The sequence below is a fragment of the Triplophysa dalaica genome, chromosome 19 (assembly GCF_015846415.1).
Source record: "Triplophysa dalaica isolate WHDGS20190420 chromosome 19, ASM1584641v1, whole genome shotgun sequence".
Lineage (NCBI taxonomy): Eukaryota > Metazoa > Chordata > Actinopteri > Cypriniformes > Nemacheilidae > Triplophysa > Triplophysa dalaica.
Genome location: NC_079560.1, coordinates 2,962,347 through 2,983,309, shown reverse-complemented (window position 1 = coordinate 2,983,309; position 20,963 = coordinate 2,962,347). Strand labels below are relative to the sequence as shown.

The 20,963-nt window shown below is 38.1% G+C and overlaps 1 protein-coding gene across 2 annotated transcripts in view; it reads left to right on the top strand.

Moving 5' to 3' along the window:
• col5a1 (procollagen, type V, alpha 1) overlaps positions 1–20,963 on the top strand; it is a 67,658-nt gene that overhangs the window by 13,452 nt on the left and 33,243 nt on the right. For both annotated transcript variants that reach the window (XM_056732040.1, XM_056732039.1), the window contains exons 2-7: positions 3,508–3,675; positions 7,769–7,982; positions 9,483–9,645; positions 15,857–15,988; positions 19,290–19,409; positions 19,676–20,365. In XM_056732040.1, the coding sequence (XP_056588018.1) occupies positions 3,508–3,675; positions 7,769–7,982; positions 9,483–9,645; positions 15,857–15,988; positions 19,290–19,409; positions 19,676–20,365 (1,487 nt within the window). The remainder of the gene's footprint in view (positions 1–3,507; positions 3,676–7,768; positions 7,983–9,482; positions 9,646–15,856; positions 15,989–19,289; positions 19,410–19,675; positions 20,366–20,963) is intronic.

The window sequence follows — 20,963 nt, the reverse complement described above, 5'->3', positions numbered from 1 at the left end:
AGTGAGTTTCTAGAGAAGCTTATGCATTTATAATGTGATCAAGTAGTCATGTAAGGAATTAACATAAACTCACTTGACGTGCTGTATGAAACCAATGTCTTGCTCCTCTATTTCTTGTTATTGTAGTAATAGAGCAATTAGCCACTAGCATTTAGCTTCAGTTTTTTTAAATATCTAGATATGTAGATCATTAACAAAAGTGTTTCGTTTTTAAGAAGTGTGTGTGTGGAAGCAGGCTCTGTATGTTATGCTCACTGTGTGTGTGGTAGTGTTTTGGATGTGGTTGTTTTGATGCCATTCTTGTGTTTATGTTTGGGACTGTGTCTGTGTGTGTGTTTGTGCATGGCCTCTCTTTTGTTGTCAGTATGTTATTAAAAGCTGGCATTACAACCTAGTATTTTAATGCTGAGAGAGAGAGAGAGAGAGAGAGAGAGATTTGTCATTATTTTCATCGAAAACGTAGTTCAGAGGTTATTGCTTGTAATGTATCTGTGTTTTCTAAGTGCAAACATTTGGTTTCCTTTACAGTAATCTCAGAATAAGTGCATGTCCGCTTGTGGTAAGGTATAAAAGTTCCTTCTCCAAATAACTTCAACTTATTAGGTGTTATGTGAACACACACCTGAGCTGTGGTCTGTTTGCAGAAGGAAATGCTGTGGTTAAGGTACATGTGCACAGGCAATATTTATGTTCCTCTGGGACACCTCTTTAACAGAGTAAACACACACACACACAGAGTACAAACAGTCCTGAGGAGTTAGTGAAAGGTGAACCTCAGTTTACCTCAACATGTCTTTGCGAGTCGATGCTCATGTGTGTGCTTTCGTGTGTTACATAGGATGTTGGTGGATTCCACTTAACCAGAGCTGTAAAGTACCTCATAAAAGATCAAATGCACTCAAGGGTGAAAATATTTACACACACACACCTGGACAGGTAACAGCGAGGACACATGCACACACATCTGACACACAAAACTAGAGCAAAGACACACTGTGAACCAAAATGAAAAGAGGTGGTGAGTATGATCATTCTTTAAAAAAATAGAGATGCAACGGTCAGGAGGATTTTGATGCCATACGTGTTTTAAGTTTAACCCTTTAGTGTCTAGAATAAAGATTTAAAAGGATTTGTGATGTGCTGTCTTAAATCTGTCGGAAGTGGGTTACTGGGTCAAACTGTGTTTGCAGACCTGTGAGTTGAGCGTTGGCACATGGTGGTGCTGGAAAACAAATGTAATGTTGACTCCGTTTGTCTTTTTTCTTAAATAGCCTTGAGAAAATGACTTGCCTCAAAAACTTGCAGTTGTACCACATATTAAAGGAACAGTTCACCCAAAACTGTTTTGTCATTATTTTGTTTCAACCCACAAAGAAATTTCATTTATTTACTATGGCAGTCGATGGTGGCCAAGAACTGTTTGGTTAAACGCATTCATCCAAATATCTTTCTCTGTCTTACTCGAGAAGAAATTAATTCATACATATTTGGAACGACTTGAGTGTGAGTATTGTAAATGTGACAGAATTTTCATTTTTGGATGAACTGTTCCTTTAAAGCACTAAGCGCTTAAAAATCAATCGCGTCCAAATTTAATTTCTGTATCCGGCATGATTGTGTCCTGAGTTCAGCTTCACTTTTCAGTCACAAGCATTTGCTAAAAGATGACGATATGTACACAAAAAAATGCAGTGAACGAATGTTTTTTTAGATGTTTGTTCAGATGGTCTCGCTCAACGTATCATCAGACTGTAAAAGCGTGTCATTTTAAGACCTATAAATAACGCAGCATTTTGGGGAAGCCCTCAGAGCTCCCACATTTGGCATCTCTTTAATGTTAAACCGTAGCGGCTTGATTTTTCTATGGCAAACTTTACTACTACTTTGATAAGAACTGGCGCATAACTTTGACTAACAAGAGAACCTAAGCGTGATCTGATTGCTTATTTGTCTGATGGACCGACGCCTCTTTCTAAGAGGTCACGCGGTGTCGCTTCATGCTGCCGCGTGCCAAAATCTTCATTTGAATAAAATGAAATTTAATTGTTTAATAACACATTTATGTCTTGAAGCAACATTTAAAGGTATTTCCTCTTCCCTTTCTCTAGAATGAAATATTTGCCATATTTAAAAAATTCCTTTATTTTGTTTTGATGCAGTGACATTTAGACATTTTTAAGTATTTCCTTACTGTCCAAATACTTTCTGAGGCCATTTAAAACGCGTCACAATTATGACATTTCCAACAATTTCGCAGCACGTCAAACAGTCTTTTAGATACATTTCTTGACCATTTTAAAGACCGGTAGCAGATCCAACATTCTTTTAGAGTTGATCTTAGTGAGTGCTAGTGAAATGGCCAGACAGCGTGTATTATAAATATCTCGTTGAAAAATGTAAATGTTTTGAGGCATCTCAGCGCTGTCTCCTCTTAGACTAAATCAGACCTGATCAGAATTACATCAGACTTAGTCCTATTGAATAAACAGTGTCTGTCTCATTCTGTCTGTCTGCTTGGGTCATTGAAAGCCTGACACTCTGTCTTAAAGGGACAGTGCACCCAAAAGTAAAAAACGTATTTTCGTTACAAATTCACGGCTTGCTTAGGGAACAATTGGGAATGGAGGCGCAATGAAGAGGGATTGAAGTTATGACATTTTTGTCAAAATAGAGTCATTCACGTATTCTTATCATGTGACAATTTATTTACAAAAAGTGATGTTTTTTTCGTTATGTTGTGTTCATTTCGGGTCTATTTTAGAGAACAAAAAGGTTAATTTACAAAGTCAAAAACTTTGAAGCTTGATATGAAATCTCAGAACTGCTCAATTCAAAGGCTACGATACAGTATGTGTGTGTATGTGTGTGTGTTTGTGCGTGTGTGTGTGTGTGGACATTGAAAGCCTGTCACAAAGCAGATGCATTAACTGTGTGTGGTCTTTACTGGAAATCTCCACTAAGAGAGAAAAGGAAAGGATGGATTAAGTTGTGTGTGTTTGTGAATGGCCTTTGTACGCAGGGTATTCTGTGCTCATATGGTCAGTTTAACTCAACTCTAAACACATTAAACACTTGGTTTTGTTTATTTTGCTGTGGTGGGTCACAACCCTATTTGGAGGGTGTAGTGGTGACTTTTGTGGGACTTTTATTGTGCGAATGATTCATTTGTGGTTGTGTGGGCACATGAGAAACTAGCCAGCAGATTGCACACTGTAACTACCTGCTAGTTTTGAATAATAGTGTCTGTAGTATGCATTGAAATGATGATTTTTTTGGTTTACATTATCACAGATCTTTATTACGTTGCATGTCTAACTCTGTGAGCTTTAGCCCGACAGAATCTATTGTATTGGGTAACAAAAAAAGGCAGGCTTACCCTTTCAGATCGGTTCATTAATGCTTTTACAAGTTTTTGTTAACGGTCAAGTGTGGTTTTGTTTTATTTGTGCTTTTTATATGTGCTCTGAAATAGCACAAAACTAATTTTGTCTCTCTTTCTCTTTACAGCTCAACCAGCCGATCTCCTAAAGATTTTAGATTTTAAGAGTTTGCCAGAGGGTGTAACGAAAACTACAGGCTTCTGCGCACATAGGAAGTCATCGAAAGGGCCCGATGTCGCCTACAGAGTCCAGAAAGAAGCACAGCTCAGCGCACCAACTATACAACTTTATCCCTGTGAGTACACAAACACACACACTCTAGAAGTTTCTATAATGCCTTTCCAATCCCCCTTGTCTGCTTACACTAGCGTTTGCACATTTTCATTTAGGCATCTGTAGTGAATTCAGGTTGACGTGTACAGTATTCAAACCCTCACAATTGAGCATCTACTGTATAATCACACACAGGTGCTCATTAGGATAATAAAAATGTGTGTCCTGCTTTGTTTTTGTTTGGTCTGCCAGTGTATAAAGATACACACACATAGTCTCTGCTTACCATCTTTACCATATGACTGTGTGTTTATCATTTTTCAGCACTTTGGTCCTAAATAGCCTTCATTTCTACTTCATCTCATCCACAGCAGATGCTAAATAACCCACTTAGACAGATGAGAGAGAGAGAGAGAGAGAGAGACTAACATCACATTATGATTTACATTGAGATATATATTGAACCTCAATAATACAATATCTAACTTGTGTATCTAGTTAGGTGTTGTATGATTCAGGCATTTCTGTCTGTGTGTGTGTGTGCACCTCATCCCTGCATTATTGGCCTTAATGTCACTTTGCCCTGGAGTCTGAATTTGGCAGGAACGCTGAATATCTCAAGAATTTGAGGGAAGGAGGGGGAAAGCAGTGGATGAGGAGAAAGAGTTGCCCATCGTGCAGAATAATCAGACTAAACTGAATTACAGTAAATTAAACGGAGACGGTCTCTTACCTCAGTTGACAGTGCCTCTGTTCCGAACTCTTGTCAGCTTCCTAACTAGACAGCCTTTTAGCTATTATGAAAGTGCTCCAGACACCAACACTATTCCAGACAGTAGCAAGCAAATTATTCGGTCTTGTCGGATACTTAAGAAACCAAAGGTAGCGTAATGTGATAATGCAGTCCCAGAACGCATTGCGATGAACTGAAAAGACTGAAGATGCTTTTTCATCGAATGAAACACAGATCTCAATTAGGATGTATGTGATTGACTGACCTTAAGAGGTTCCAGTTTTGTCAGGATGCTTTCTAAGATGGAAGCTGCCTATATAGAAGCAGACCAGTGACCATATTTATTCCTTAACAGAATAGAGCTTGCTTTACTTGTTCTCACTTTTGCAAGTCTTTGACATTCTTTTCTTACATACCTGGAGAGATTGTAGTATTTATGTCCAAAGATGTCTTTATAGGGAGGTTTAGTGTTGTTCAAATTAACACACACACTTGAATGGTTGGGAAACCTTGAGGAGTGAAAGCATACGGAAAGAATGAATCACTCCAAACACAATGCATGCATCTGTTCTTCATCTCTCTCTCCTTTCTCTCTATTCCGCTCTTGCTCCGTATATCTATATATATATATTTTATTGGGATGCGCAGATTTTGCCCTAAATCTTTACACACACGGCGGGTGCAAATATCTGCATGCTTTAATGACAGCATGCACCGGAGCTGTTATGGACAAACCCTGTCAAAAACTTTTTGTAAACTCTCTACTTTTTTCTCTTCCATTTTAATCTATACCCATAAGGCCATTGTCTGCCTTTGTGCTGTGTCTCCATGGTAACAAAGAGGGGTCATAGGTTGCAGGAATTTGTATACATGGTAGAGAGCCAGACCTACAGACCTGATGAAAAACAGACCTGCTCTAAAATAACCTCCGATTGTACCTGCGCAGAATAGTGTCTTTCAGACTATATAATATATATATAAATTAACAATAAGAACCAAAACGAACATAATAAAACTGTAAGAGTAAGAATAAAATCTTCCAATGAAGTCCAACATTCATTCAAGTCTTTTGTACTGAAGTCTTCCAGCTGAGTAATTCTGAGCACAAAGGGAAGGTTATGGAGTAGAGATGAGACCAAAGATATGATTTGATTTCTGAATTCTTGTGTTTCATGTTACCGTGGTGATGGGCAGATCTCGTCTCCAGAGGGATGGGCCATGGCTCTTACTCTTTGACCTCTTGACTGACTTGAGCTCTTTCTCTTTAACACACACATTCACAGGAAACAAGGACAAAAGCACAGAGAAAGTTTTGTTGGCATCTGTGTGTGTTCTGGCGAACCACACATTGTGGGGACCAAATATATCTATTGGGAATAAAAAGCAGCTCATAAATCAAACTAAATGACATTTAGCTAAAAATATAAAAATGCAGACAAGTTTGTGTGAGGGTTAGGTGTAGGAGTATGGGAAGTGTTAGGGTATAGAATACACAGTTTGTACATTATAAAAATCATTACGTCTATGGAAAGTCCCCATAAAATGTGTGTTTGTGTGTGTGTGTGAACAAAGCTGGTGTGAGCTTTTGAGTGTGACACAAGAATATAACAAATCTTTCAGACTCATAAAATCTGACCAGCCGGATCTTACTGGAAAATGTTGCGATTTTATGAGGTGGTGATTTTGAATGAATTCGTAAATTGTGATTATTAGTTAAAAGCACGCATGAAGATTAATCCTTACTTAATTTATATGAAAGAGCCACCAATTTGCTAAAATGTAAAGTAGTTATGAATGTTTATGAAATTGAAGTATTGAGCTAACACACACACATACATTCTGACATCATTTATTCACCCTCAAGTTGTTCCAGATCTTCATAAATTTCTTTGTTTTGATGAAAACAGAGAAAGATATTTGGAAGAATGCTTGTAACCAAACAGTTCTGGCCACCATTGACTACCATAATATGAGAAATGACAATGGTCGTCAAAAGTGCCCTAGAGCTGTTTGCTTTTTCTACATTCTTCAAAATATCTTCTTTTGTGTTCAGCAGAACAAAGAAAAGGTTCCTATGTACTGTATAATTATTTATATCGCTCTACATCTGTTCTGTCTGCACTGTATGTGTTTAGATAAACAACTTTTTATTCAAAATAAAAGTTGAAAGACTTAATTCATCTTTCTTCTAGTATCTAGCCTGTGTCGGTTATTTTGCTTCATGCATGTTTAAATCTCTTCACATCTTATGATATATTCAAATCAAAACTGTTTAATGAATTGATTCAGCTATCAAGACATTCATAAAAAAACTCAAAACTGCAAAAGTTGTCATGCAATACACGTACAATCCAAAGGTGAAGAAATATGTCAGGATAAAACAGTTTGAAGTTTTTAACACATTCCTCCCACATCATGAGAGCTGACCAAAAGCAGAGCAGGTTGTGGAGAATGTGTGTGTGTTGATTGAACACATGTACTGTATGGATGCTTTGTCTGGAAAACTCACTTCCTGTCAGACCAGTGCAGATTTTCCCAGTGGTCCTAGCGACAGGCATCTGTCTGGCACATGCGTGTGTGTGTGTCAGTGAGCAGACATGTCTGTTTTTCTACTTTTAGAAAGGCACTGTTTTATTTCACCCCTCTCTCTCTCTCTGTCTCTCTCTCTCATTCTCTGTTGCTTCTGCTGACGTCCACATTTAAAATTTGATTTATTTTCCTTTTGCCTTTAAAGTTTTTTTACTTGGGACAAGTTCCACAAAGATCTTTTGGAAACTTACATCAGGGGCGGAAACAATCCAGTATAATAATAAATTTACAGTATACCATCTCAAATTTAACGCTTAAAGTAAAGAAAGGAGTAATTCTTATATAATGCCATTTTTATTTTGTGTTGCAATTGCAAACATATCATGTCATATTTGCTTAAAATGAAACACAGTTTTCATATTTGGATTAACTGTTCCTTTTAGAGCTCTCTCTCCCTCTCTCTCTCTCTCTGTTTGTTCTCTTCTTTCTCTCCTCTAAATAAATTGGAGCAATAAAATGTCTCTTAGAAGGAACAGCTGTTCTCTTCATTACACTCTTCTCTCTCTCTTTTCTCTCTTTCTCAAGAGCCTAAGTAGATCCAAGGCTCTTATCAACACGCATACACACAGAGAGAGAGAGATAGTAACGGAGTTTCCCCAAGATGTGCCAAATCCCCATCAGAAGATCCAGCAGTTTTCCATTGTGCACATATTCCTGTCAGACTCTTTATCAATGTTACCTGACAGTATCTCTGTCTCCAGACGTGATGTCACACACTGTTTTTCTTTTTGTAATATTTGAAATCCTATGCATACAACACAGTGATGCTTTTCAACACTACCTCCCTCTCTAGCATCCGTTTTCCCTGAGGACTTCTCTATCCTGGCGACGGTGAAGCCAAAGAGGGGCAGTCAGTCCTTCTTGCTGTCGGTTTATAATGAGCAAGGCATCCAGCAGCTCGGACTGGAGATGGGCCGCTCACCGGTCTTTCTGTACGAGGATCACATGGGTAAACCGGGCCCAGAGGACTACCCACTCTTCAGAGGGATTAACCTGGCCGACGGAAAGTAAGTATGCGGTCGGATGAAGAGATCAGAGTTTTGTATTCCTGACCCAACAATAGTGTACCATGTTGTGACATGCTAGGAATTTGTCATTTAAATAAATATTTTGTATCTTTGTACGATCCGATTTTAGAAGCTTTAGTGAGAACAGTGTTTGATATTCAGTGTTGGCTTTGATGTGTCAGACTTAATCCGACATGCTGGTGCAAAGCGAAGCACCTGTACAGGTGTAAAGACTCAAATGAATGCTCTTGATATATGAAGCGTTTGTGTTTATGTGCCAGACGTATTGTAGACAAATATGAGACACAGACAGTTAAATATACATAGATGGGAAGACAGGTAGACAGACAGACAGACTGTTAATTAGACAGAGATAGACAGACAGGTAGATATATAGACAGACAAACAAACAGACAGATAGATAGACAGACAGACAGACAGTTAGATAGGCATAGACAGATAGACAGGTAGATATACATACATACAGACAGACAGGTAGATAGATAGACAGAAAGACAGACAGACAGTTTATTAAACATAGACAGGTAGATAGAGAGATAGATAGATGGATGGATGGATGGATGGAAGGATGGAAGGATGGATGGATGGATGGATGGATGGATAGATAGATAGATAGATAGATAGATAGATAGATAGATAGATAGATAGATAGATAGATAGATAGATAGATAGATAGATAGATAGATAGAAAGACGGACGGACGGACGGACAGACAGACAGACAGGAAGACAGAAAGACAAACAGACAGACAGACAAACAGACAGACAGTTAAATAAACATAGACGGACAGACAGGTTGATAGACAGACAGACAGGTAGATACACAGACAGACAGACAGACAGACAGTTAAGTAGACATAGACAGACAGACAGACAGTTAAGTAGACATAGTCAGACAGACAGACAGTTAAGTAGACACAGACAGACAGACAGACAGACAGACAGTTAAGTAAGATAGACAGACAGTCAGTTTATTAGACATAGACAGGTAGATAGACAGACAGTTAAATAGACATATCAGACAGACACGTAGATAGACAGACAGACAGACAGACAGACAGACACTTAAATAGACATAGACAGACAGGTAGATAAACAGACAGACAGACACTAGAATAGACATTGACAGACAGACAGGTAGATATATAGAAAGACACACAGTTAATTAGACATAGATAGACAGACAGGTACTGTAGATAGATAGACAAACAGCCAATTCAATAGACATGCACGGTGTCCACTTAACAATAAAATTGTGCTCAAAGTAAAGCTTCTGTTTCCCCTAAAGAACATGTCAGCCAAAGTTGCTTCTTTCTTGCCATTTCCGTAGAATATTTTCCCAAAAGGTTCTGTGGATGTTAAAGGTTCTATATGGAACGAGACAGCCTGATAAAGAACTTTTATAAAAACCTGTATTTTTATTTTAGTCTCTAGAGGTCATGAAGTTGCTTTAAATGTTTTATTTCTGTGCGTGACTCAGGTGGCATCGTGTGGCGATCAGCATTCACAAACAGAGCATCACTCTTATTTTGGACTGTAAGAAAAAGATCACACGGACATTAGCCAGAGGCCCTCACCCCATCATCGACACCAAAGGGATCATGGTCTTTGGAACGCGTATCCTGGACGAGGAGGTGTTTGAGGTAAGAAGATCCTTAGAATCTTTTCCAGTCCTCCATAATATTTACTAGAACTTTCTTCTGAAACTTGTCTCCTCAGTCTCCTATCAGACATTCCTGTTCTGTTGGCTCCTAAAACGTTTTTATTGCTTAGCACTTGAACTTGTATACTTTAGGATGCTTGAGCATTTAAAATATCATGTTTGTCTCTAATGTTTCTCCAAAAATTCTTAAGTTTAAATAAAAACTGTTCCTTGTATGAAAATATTATTGTGTTATAAATAAATTGTGGATAGCATAGCTGAAATTATTTGGTCTTTGATAGAATCAGACTTTATCTAGGAGTTTAAATTGGAGACTTTGGTTATTTTTTTAGCGCAGTTTGATACGTAGTTAAGATAAAACTCCAGAGGAGATAAACGTGTTCTTTTTCTCACAATTTTCCGGTCTTGTACAGATACTTGAGATAGTAAAGAGATCTCATCTTTTTTTTTTGTCGGAGGACCGTGATGTTGTTAAGTTTGTCGATAATATTTGTCAGGGGTCTGTGGACGCGTGTTTGTCGACTGAATGTTTAAATGTTTTAGTAACTGGCTGTGAATGTCAAGTGAAGATGTGAGAGTTTGTTTAACGTGTTTGTTCGGACCTAGTTGTGGTTATGTAGCACCAACTTAATTGTTGTGTTCTTAGGGTTACCCAGTGGCCCAAGAGTTTATAGACTGTGGTGTGTGTCTATTCAGGTTGATTATAAAGCTTTGGTACATTAAAATGTGGCTTTGCTTTGGTCAGTAGTTTTGTTCTGAGCCATTTACCCTTGTTTTTACATCAAATTGAAATAAAAATGCAGAATAATCTATTTGTTTCAAGATGGCACTCGCTGAATATTTATAGTTAAGTTTTTTTATATTTTTATATATATATATTCCTTAGTAGTTTTGCTGTATTGATCTTATGTGTCCAAATATGACCACAACCTTGTGGCGTCTGAACAATCTATGACGGCACTTGAGACGTTCAGGGGGACGTTCAGGTTTGACCGCAGACGCACAGATATCATGGAATGTTGACGTGTCTTCATGGTTTGGTCTACCTTTCTGTTTGAAGCTCAAGGGTTTGGAGAAAATGGAAAGAAGAGTGTATTTCTTTCCACAGAGCGAGACTTCAGGTCACCACAGAACCATAACCAAACCCCTGCTGCCTACACACACAAACACAGAAAACATATTTCATTTCAAGAGTCTGCCTGTGTCATTCTCTTAAAAGCACACATTTCTGGATGACAGATTTTGAAGATAAACAGCAAGTGAGATTTTAGGACTTTAGGATTTTGTATAGTAAGAAAACAATTCGAAGGGAACCGAAAATAATGTTTTTACGAGAGAGATAAGTGTCATTTTGCGTTGTAGTTTAAAGGTCCTACAGGAAAGGCTGTAATTATTGCTCATGCTTTGAACAAACCCTGACCTTCTGATAATTCAGTCATCCTTCCATTAGGAAAATGAAGCATGGTTTTATTATAGTTAAAGAGAAGTAACCATGTTTTTTGGGCACATTGATTATCATTTGTATTTATAAAGTTTTTCTGTAGATGTCATGGCTAAACTATGGATATTGTAGGGAGACCAAATAGTAAATTGGTGGTAACTATAGTTTTATAACAAATACTATAGTTAAACCGCTGTTTCCATAAGGGTCATTGTTTCTCACATGTCTTTTGAGTAGATATTTCGTCACAACACATTGAAGAATCGATATGGAGGTTTGAAGCTGTCAGCATGTTGCAATTTCAAAAAGTTTCACCTGGACATGCTTGTTTTTAAATGGATATTAAGTTTTTTAATAATAATGTTGGAGTTTAAATCGTTTTTTTCTTCGGTATTTATCTCGTCCTACAATGTTTGTGCTTCGAACCTTGAATCACGCGACGATGTTACACCTCAGAACACCTCAGCAACCTTTTAGCAACGTTTACGCAACTATTCACCCACTATATCACCGTGGCGAGTGATCCACTCATAATTTCTTATAAAAAAATGATATCTTGTTAGCAACAGTTGTTTCTTGAAATCAGTTGTGAAACAGTTCCACAACACAGTTCACAGATCATTAATAAAGCGTTTTGACTCGAGATAATGACACAGACAGAGAGGAGACGAGGGGGGCAGGTGGGTAAAGTTTTTGTGGAAAGTTCTGGTCAGGATGAGGACTATGAAGTCCGTGTCTGATGACATCATTGGGGGTTTCTACACAGGTCGACAGTTGTGTGTGCGTGTGGGAGAATTTCTCTCTCTGACAGAAAAAAGAAATCCAGACGTGTGGGTAAAATCAGCTGTCAGACATCCAAACGTCACTGGACGTAAATCCTCCCCATCTTTATCACCTGCATGATGTCATAGATCAGAGCTGTTGACCAACAGAACCATAACTATTTAAATTAAATGAAAAAAGGGAAAAGAAATGTGACGGACAGAATGGGAGGGGCTAGATATTCGGGGCATATTGCTTTTGGATGACAACTTTGGCGCTGTGTGTGTGCGCCACTGGTGTGGTTTCTGTGGTTTGGCTTTTTGCTGTCGAGAATGCCCAGACGTGGTCTGGATGTGTGTGTGCACGCCGTCACACGTGCGAATATGTGCATGTGGCATATGTGGTCTTGAGGATTTATCGTTTTATTCTTATGGCGTTTGTATGCGTGTGTCCTGCTGAGTTCAGATCATTTCCCAATCTTTCCCACGACAAGAGTTTACGTTGTAATGGGGATCATACACAACTTGTGTCTTGGGCTGATTAGGTCATAAGCAGATGTGATGATGTCATTTTTAAACAAACCTAATAAGTGCAAGACCTGAAGCTGTAATTCGACCGGATTGTGTGTAGTTTATGAGTGTGTTATTGTTAGAAAACCATGTCAAAATACAGTCTGGCTCAAAATTGGGTTAAGGAAAATGAAACCTGTTATAAACCATTAAATTATTTTGCATTACAACCTGAATGTTGGCATTTGTATTGCTTTAAATGTATGCTTAAAAAAAACCTGGCTCAATGCATTACAATCAGAGTTTGTTTTTGACATTGATCTTAATTTATTACAAAATGTAGTCTTTTATTTAGTATTTGCGTGTTTTTCTTTACATTTGAAGATGACCTGGACATGTTCAAGTGTGTTTTTGAGCATCGAATGTGTTTTAATATGACAAATGGCTGTCGAGAACAAGTGATCCAGACAGAGACAAAATGTTGTTGAACACGAAAAGGAACGTGTTGTTCTCTGGGCGTCTGACCAGAAAACTTTGGGATCATTTATTCTTTTATATTAATTGACCATAGCACTGTGTACCGCCCCCCTCTGGCGATGGAGGAAACTGCATCTATGCGATGCCAGTTTTTTTTGAAAAGTGGTGTGTGTGTGTCATGTCTTGGCTGAATATGTTGCCACAGGCAGCTGCTAAAACATTTTGCTTGAGCTCAGGAGAGAAGTGGAGAGTTCTGGAGAAGGAGATATATTTCAGAGGTGCTGACAACGCAATATCTATTATTCTCTCTCTCTCTCTCTCTCTCTCTCTCTCTCTCTCTCTCTCACTCCATGATGTGATGAATGTTTCTCAGAAAGACAGATCCACAAAAAGAAAAATCCCAGAATAGATCCATTATCTCTTTGCCTCATCCCATCCCTTTCTCACTCTCTGTTTCTGATTGTTGACCAGCCAGACTAACGGTATTCAGTTATCAGACGTTCAGGTCCTTAGCTCCTGAGCATCAGACCTTGCTATAAACAACAAAAATTCTAATGGCTACCATTACAGAGACTATAATGAATCATCAGCTGTTTCCATCAATTAGAAAAAATACAGGAACGATGAGTACGTTCATGTCTGGATTTTTCATTATTCATGCATAAAAAAATGTAAATAATAATTTAGTTTTCTGAGAGAAGTTTTCTTGAGAGAAGTGAATATGTTGGCACTCAGTTGTGTGTGTATCTGTGTGTGTGCATGTTTGCATGTGGATCAGGGAGAGTCTGGAGTTTAGTGTTTGGAAGTGAAACTGCTGTCAAGTCCAAACACATGTTTATACTGGCAAACTTATCCAAAGCAACAGCCAAGAAGAGATGACTAAAGCCATTGTTCCTACAGTAAAACCATAGTACAATATCAAAAGTGATGTGACAACCACAGCTAGCCACAAAGAGAATTGAAGCTACTTGCACACAAATCCCTTATGAATTTTAAATAATCCATCCGAATTTGTTGCTGTAATAGTGATTTTGTCTGGTCTCCCTCTCTCATCCACATCTCCATACAGCCTGGTGAGCCTTCTGCTCTCTCTCTCTCTCTCTCTCTCTCTCTCTCTCATTCTCTCTTCCTCTCTCTCTCTCTCTCTCTCTCTCTCTCACTCTCTCTTCCTCTCTCTCTCTCTCTCTCTCTCTCTCTGTGTGTGTCTCTCATCTCTCTCTCTCTCTCTCTCTCTCTCTCTCTCTCTCTCTCTCTCTCTCTCTGTCTCTCTATCTCTCTCTCTCTCTCTCTCTCTCTCTCTGTGTGTGTCTCTCATTCACCCTTTCTGTCTCTGTCTGTCTTGTTTTCCCATGATGATTTAAATCACCTCTGATAGATAATCGGTGTGTGCGCTAGTCTCCTTATGTTTGACTCTAAAACTCATGTCAGATTCAGACATTAATCTTTCTGTGGGAGTGCACACTCACTTTATACATTTTTCTTCGCATGCTTGTAAAGGTATGATCAGATGGCTGTGGGAAAAATGTGTATGTGTGGCTGTCTAACAGAGAAAAGTCACTCTCAGACTGATATATGATCTGTCAGTGGCTGACGGTCAGACGAGTATCAGTGCATCTTCAAACTACTGTTTCCTAAGTAACTGCATGCATCTTTGTAACAAAAATGTATTTATTTGAAGTTATGTTACGTATGTAAAGCAGTTTGCAGTATGTAGCAATATAATACACATATAATAATCGTTGCATTTCACTTTTGACAAGTTGTTCAAATCACTGCTTTTATTATGGTTCAATTTAAATATAAAGTTAAATTTACTGCATTGCATTGTGGGATGTGGTGTCAAGTGCAGTGTGTACTGTGGTCAGTGTTGCATTTCATGCTTACAGGAAAATAAAAATGACAATATAATGCAGGAATAGCATGTTTATTGTTGTGTGCTATTCAGAACATAGCTATAGTGTTTGTGTGTGTGATTTTGTGTGTACATGAAAGCACACAGGTGTCGTAATTCGATTGGACAGCTTTGGCGTCCGCTCGGGTTCTGAGTCAAACTTCTCTCCTCCCAGACTCTGACCCTCTTTCTCAATGTTTGTGCCTGTGTTTCCTGTCTTCTGTGTTTCATCAGTTTTCCAAACTGTATTTGCAATTTTTTTAAATATGTTTTTAGAATGAAAGGGCTCATCTGTTATGCAGAAAATATGTTGTTCATGTTTCTCTGCTTTGGAGGAATTCGACGTAACGTTATGACTTCTCGCTCATTGTGGAAGGGTTGTGCTTGTTCTTATTACAAAAAGCTTTCTATGCGTCTCTTGTGCTCATCTGAACGGATGCAAGCTATCTCAATCTTTATGCAAATGATATAGACATATATATGCTTTTGGATAATTGTAACATGTAATAGAATACCTACGTATCATTTAAAAAGGTTGCATTTGATTTGAGTGTTCCTCTAAAACATTGTCTTTTTCTGTATAGTGTTTATGTTCTTCCTTAATTCTGATTGGTTGTGGGCAGTGTTTTTAGTATACGATGGCTATGTATAAGATGTTGGTAATGGAAAGTTGAAGTCTTGCTCTGATGATGGAGGAATAGTTAACCTTTACTTTAACTATTGCTGTGCTGTAGTACGCTATAGTAGTGTAGTATGTGTACTGTATATAGTAAGCAAAATACCATGTTGTGCATAAAATACTGATTTTATTCATTTAATGAACATGCAAAGTAAGTCTTTATGGTAAAGATCTTAACCTCTAGCTGTCGTGAATTAAATATGAAATGCTTTGAGGTCATATGATGACATTGTACATATTCTGTGTTTTTCATGGAGTAATACCAGCTATTGATGTAGAGTAGTGCAGGTACCAGAGTAAATGTAGTACACACTGCAGTATATTTTGTGTTTGAGTGTCAGAACACACCCTGATATTTTCTCTTTCTTCATGTTTTTCTGTCTGTTTTGTTTTATTATCAAGTGGATTTATTGTTTGCGTCTTTGTTTCCAGGGTGACATCCAGCAGCTGATGATTGTAGCGGACCACCGGGCTGCTTTTGACTACTGTGAGCACTACAGCCCTGACTGTGAGGTTCCTGCCCCAGAACAGCCCCAGAACCAAGACCCAAACACTGATGAATATGTAAGTACCTATCGAAAATAAGACATACCCTCAGACCCAAGAAAAAAAGCGTGCATCGAAAATGTAACCAGCACTTCCTTTGTGTTCTAGACTCCTTCTGGTCTGGCATCCCATTTAATGCTAACATGACGTGTTTCACACCTCTTACATACTTTATGGAAAACGTCAAATCTGGTTTTGGTGTTGCTGCTGCTCCACAGCGCAGTCACTTAGATCATTAATACATGTATTCAGCCGTTATTTGGCCTGTGGAATGGGAAGAGAATTAAAATGCAGTAGTGATACCTGCCCATGCTTGTGTGTATGCGTTTCAGCCGTATTCATTCTTTATAGCTTTTTCCATCTCATAGGAAAAGTCTCAGCTGCAGGCAGTCTGTTTAGCATTTACTTTTCCGACTGAACAAAATGACCTCATCAGTCGGAGAGACAGAGAGGGAGAGAGAATGGTGATGGGAGGAGATGAGTGTTTTAAAGCAGGTCTCGGCCTGTAGTGCATTTGGGTACAGTACAATGCACCTGAACAATCGCAAGTGCTAGATTGTTCATTCAGTTTGCTGTATTGATGCATTTCCTGTCGAAACAGGAAGTTTCCATCTCGATTCACGCTAATTATGCATGTCTAAATCGCTTTGATGTTTTATCCACAGCTGTTCCGTGACATACGCCTGTTTGATCAGTAGGAAGTACTGCGCGTCTGCTCGATCAAAAATCACGAAGAGATTGAGTCGTTTATTACGTGTATTTGAAAAAGCAACACTCGTCATTACTATAAAACAACTTCATTATCTTGAATATTACGTAAAATATTAGCAGCATATAACTGAAAAGGTTTGAAGAACAGCGAAAGAATATGACCACAGGTATTTCCTGGAACTAATTGTTCTTCTTCTGTTTCCTATATTCAGAGTTTATGCGCGAGAGCGCCCTCTGGCTTACGGATGTGGTGGCATTTAACAAGAAGTCATTGAGTAACTGAGAGCATAAGAATCGTACGATATATTGCCAAGCCCTACATGTATTATGCTTTTACACTAGCCAAGTTTAGTCCTGAATAAACCATTGCAGGTGTAAAGCAAAAGTTGCATTCACATTCGCAGCGATATGACTTTGGAAGGCATTAATTTAAAGGCACAGTTCACCCAAAAATTCAAATTTTGTCATCATTTGCTCACCCTTGAGTTGTTTCAAATCTGTATAAATTTTCTGATGAACACAGAGAAAGATATTTGAAAGAATGCTTGTAAGCAAACAGTTGTTGGCCGTCCTTGACTACAATAGCAGGACAAATTACAATGGTGGTCAAAAGTGCCAAAAGACTGTTTGCGTCCTACACTTTTCAAATGATCTTCTATTGTGGTCAACAGAACAAAGAAATATATAAAAAAATCTTCTGTTGTTGGCAATGACCAAGAACTGTTTGGATACAAGCATTCTTCCAAATATCTTTCTCTGTGTTCATCAGAAATGTAAACAGCTTGGGTGAGTAAATGAAGACAGAGTTTTCATTTTTGGGTGAACGGTCACTTTAAACTGTCCTTTACAGTACATTTCTCTTTCAGTCCAGAGACTGTCATTGTGATGCAGTTTGAAAAGAATCTTGCCGAGCAAGTTAGATCTTCTAAACATGTTTTTATTTATGATGTGAATACACATCTGGTTCAACTGAAGCAGACTTTGAACTCTCTCACCCCCTTCAGTACCGATTTATTACAGCCGACGCAATGCAAGAATGCACGTTATGCACATGTTAAAGGGATAGTTCACAAAAAAATGGAAAGTCAATCGGGTCCAATTTTATACGGTTAAAACTTTCTTCTTTTGTGTTCTACTGCAATTACATGTAAGTAAATTATGAAAACATTTGTAATGTTTGGGCTAACTTTCCTTTAAATAAGCATATCTGTTGAAAGTAAATGTTGTCAACTTTTTAATCTGTGGATTTAATGTCACAAAGCTCCAGTTTTGATGCCATGGACTTTATGGCACAATAATCGAGTGTTTACTTTCTCCGTTTCTGTCGTTCCCACCATCTGTCTACTCTCAGATGCCAATATCCTCTGAGTGCTCCAAAGAGAGGAAGAGACGGATTTAAATAAAAGACAGAAAGCTTTAGCATGTGAAACGCACAACAGATTGTGTGAGCCAGTAAATTCGACCATGTGTTTTAAACTATTTTTTGTACTTACTTATCAAGCTATAAAACAAACAAGGACAAACATTTTAAAATTAAAATCACATCTGTCTTGTGTCTGAAAAAGGAACTGATATACAGTGACTTAGAACCATGGACTCTCTTAAAGTTTGAGCTTTGATGTCAGCCAATGCCGTAAAAAAGCCCCTCAGCTGACCTCATGTTTCACCTTTATGTGTGTCGGGGGCAGTAAATTAGTGTGTGGGGTGTCAGTAGGGGGCAATATATCCCAGAACCGTTTCAAACGCTTCTTCCATCAGTTAAAAATCACAGGAACCTTGTTTAGGGGTGAAGACATGATGAGTTATCCGAAGCTAATGTGTGGGAATTAGGGAGAGCGAGGCGGAACGATGAATCTGAGAGGTCGGCGGGCGGTTGGAATTCCTAGCGCTCTTCCATCTCACTGTAGATAAGAGGACACGGATTTCCTCTGGACTCATCTGAAGGGAATCCTTCCATCCTCCAAAAATGTTTTTATATCTGTTTTTCAAATAAGGAACAGATAATGATGAGCAAATGTTCATTTTTTTATGGATTATAGTATCGCTTGAGATGTAAAGGGTGGTATTTTATTGTAAGATGTCTTTAAAATCTTTTTTATGTTTATTTTACTCTCTTGTTTGTTTATTTGGTATAACATTTGTTTTGTAAATGTGCCTTATATTTGTTGCCTCATAAAGATTTGTACAACAAATAATATGGATGTCTCCACGATTATTAGCCAAAAATTAGCCAAATCAAGCAAATGTTTTCACAAATCCATTTGAAAATAAATTATTTTCATGTCTGACAATCAAGGTTAGAAGTAGCTGGAGAAATATGTATTTGAACTCCACATACATTGTAAACCATTTAAATCCTTTGAGAAATCTTAACTTTCTTATTTTATTCCGGAACATCCCATTCACTTCTATGGGTTTATATGACACTCTTGCCCTTTCCAATATGGCGGCACCATTGACCCATAATTCAGTGGTCAATGTTTAATCTATTCATGCTTGTGAATTGTTGTGCTTCATTTTTCCGAATTCACAAATTACAAAAAAAAATTGCACATCATCATTTTTTGCATGAACGCGGAAAGATAATTCTTTTAAAATAATTTTTTAGAACACAGAGGAGGACAACTACTATTATGAATATCCATACTATGAGGACCCGAATGGGGAAAGGACAGAAGAAACGACGACAACCGAAGAAGTGACTGGAACTGAAACAGAAGACCTGACGGTAATCAGCTAATAATGAGATATTTTCCCCTTAAACATGCTGTATTTCAAGATGAAACATTCAGAAATAAACAAACATGATATTCAGAAAAAAGTATGATAAGAATATTGAATAGAGGGGTTAAGTAAGGTGATTTTAAGGTGAGGTATTGGGATGTTTTCTTGGGAGTAATTTAAAGGAATGTAAATATATACAAAAGATTTGCACAATGGATGTCATAAAGCTGTGTCATATTTTCTAAACATTTCATTTGAACAAATCACCAGGTGTCTGTTCCAGATAGCAGTCGTGTGATTACCCCGGTTATCACTGGAAGTTCACCAAGAGGAGGAAGTTCAGGTAGTTCCTCTTCGTCCTCCTCTTCGTCTTCCTCCTCATCTTCATCCTCCTCATCTGCATCCTCTGGCTCCACCACGACAACCGGTGAGGACCCATACGATGGTTATGATGGGTACGAGACGGGATACGACACAGATTATGACGAGTCAACCTCCCAGCCCGACAGCTCTCGGACCATCATAAGCACTAGTACAGATACAGCAGGAGAAGTTGATGTCGGACTGGGCAGCGAGGTGGATCTGGGACTGGCAGAAGAACTGGACAGACGCATCATCACGTCTGCAGGAGGAGGAAGTGGGAGAGTTGACACAAGCGTCACTATTACACGAAACGGAATTTCAAGTTCTGGATCCGGTTCCAGTGGCAGTGCTGGATCCAGTTCCAGTGGCAGTACAGGATCCAGTTCCAGTGGCAGTACAGGATCCAGTTCCAGTGGCAGTACAGGATCCAGTTCCAGTAGCAGTACAGGATCCAGTTCCAGTGGCAGTACAGGATCCAGTTCCAGTGGCAGTACAGGATCCAGTTCCAGTGGCAGTACAGGATCCAGTTCCAGTGGCAGTACAGGATCCAGTTCCAGTGGCAGTACCGGATCCAGTTCCAGCTCTTCTTCTACCTCGGTCAGTTTACTTTTTATTTGGATGTCTATACTGTATATTAGAATAGGCTAATATAGTAATTTTTATATGTAAACATTTTTTATAGCTTCTAATAATGAAGTGTTAAAATATATTTAAAAACGGAACAATCTAGAAACAACTTCACATCAGACTTGCGCTCATGCAAACACAGGCACTACAGTCCAAATATAACTGTCCTGTTTTTCAATACAAAAAAATCCTTAAATCAAGATTTACTTGCTTTTATATCTAAATATAAATATCTCACATTGGGGTAAGAAATATAAACTTGAAAAATGTTTTAGTATTTCATTTTTAGTTCACAGTACTCTTCCGTTTGATTTTCTTACCCCATTGGCAGATATTTGAATTTATTTTTAGCATAAACAAAGCAAAATCTCAATTTAATTTGACTTCACATCTTTAAAATAATCTTTGATTCAAAAATATTTGCACGCAATAATAACGCACAAAAAAGATTATATAAATACAGTATGCACATATTTTTTAGGTTTTGCAATTTTTCAGTTATTGCAAACTGAAATAATTGATAATTTTAATTTCAATACATTGTGCAGCTTTAATACGAACATATATA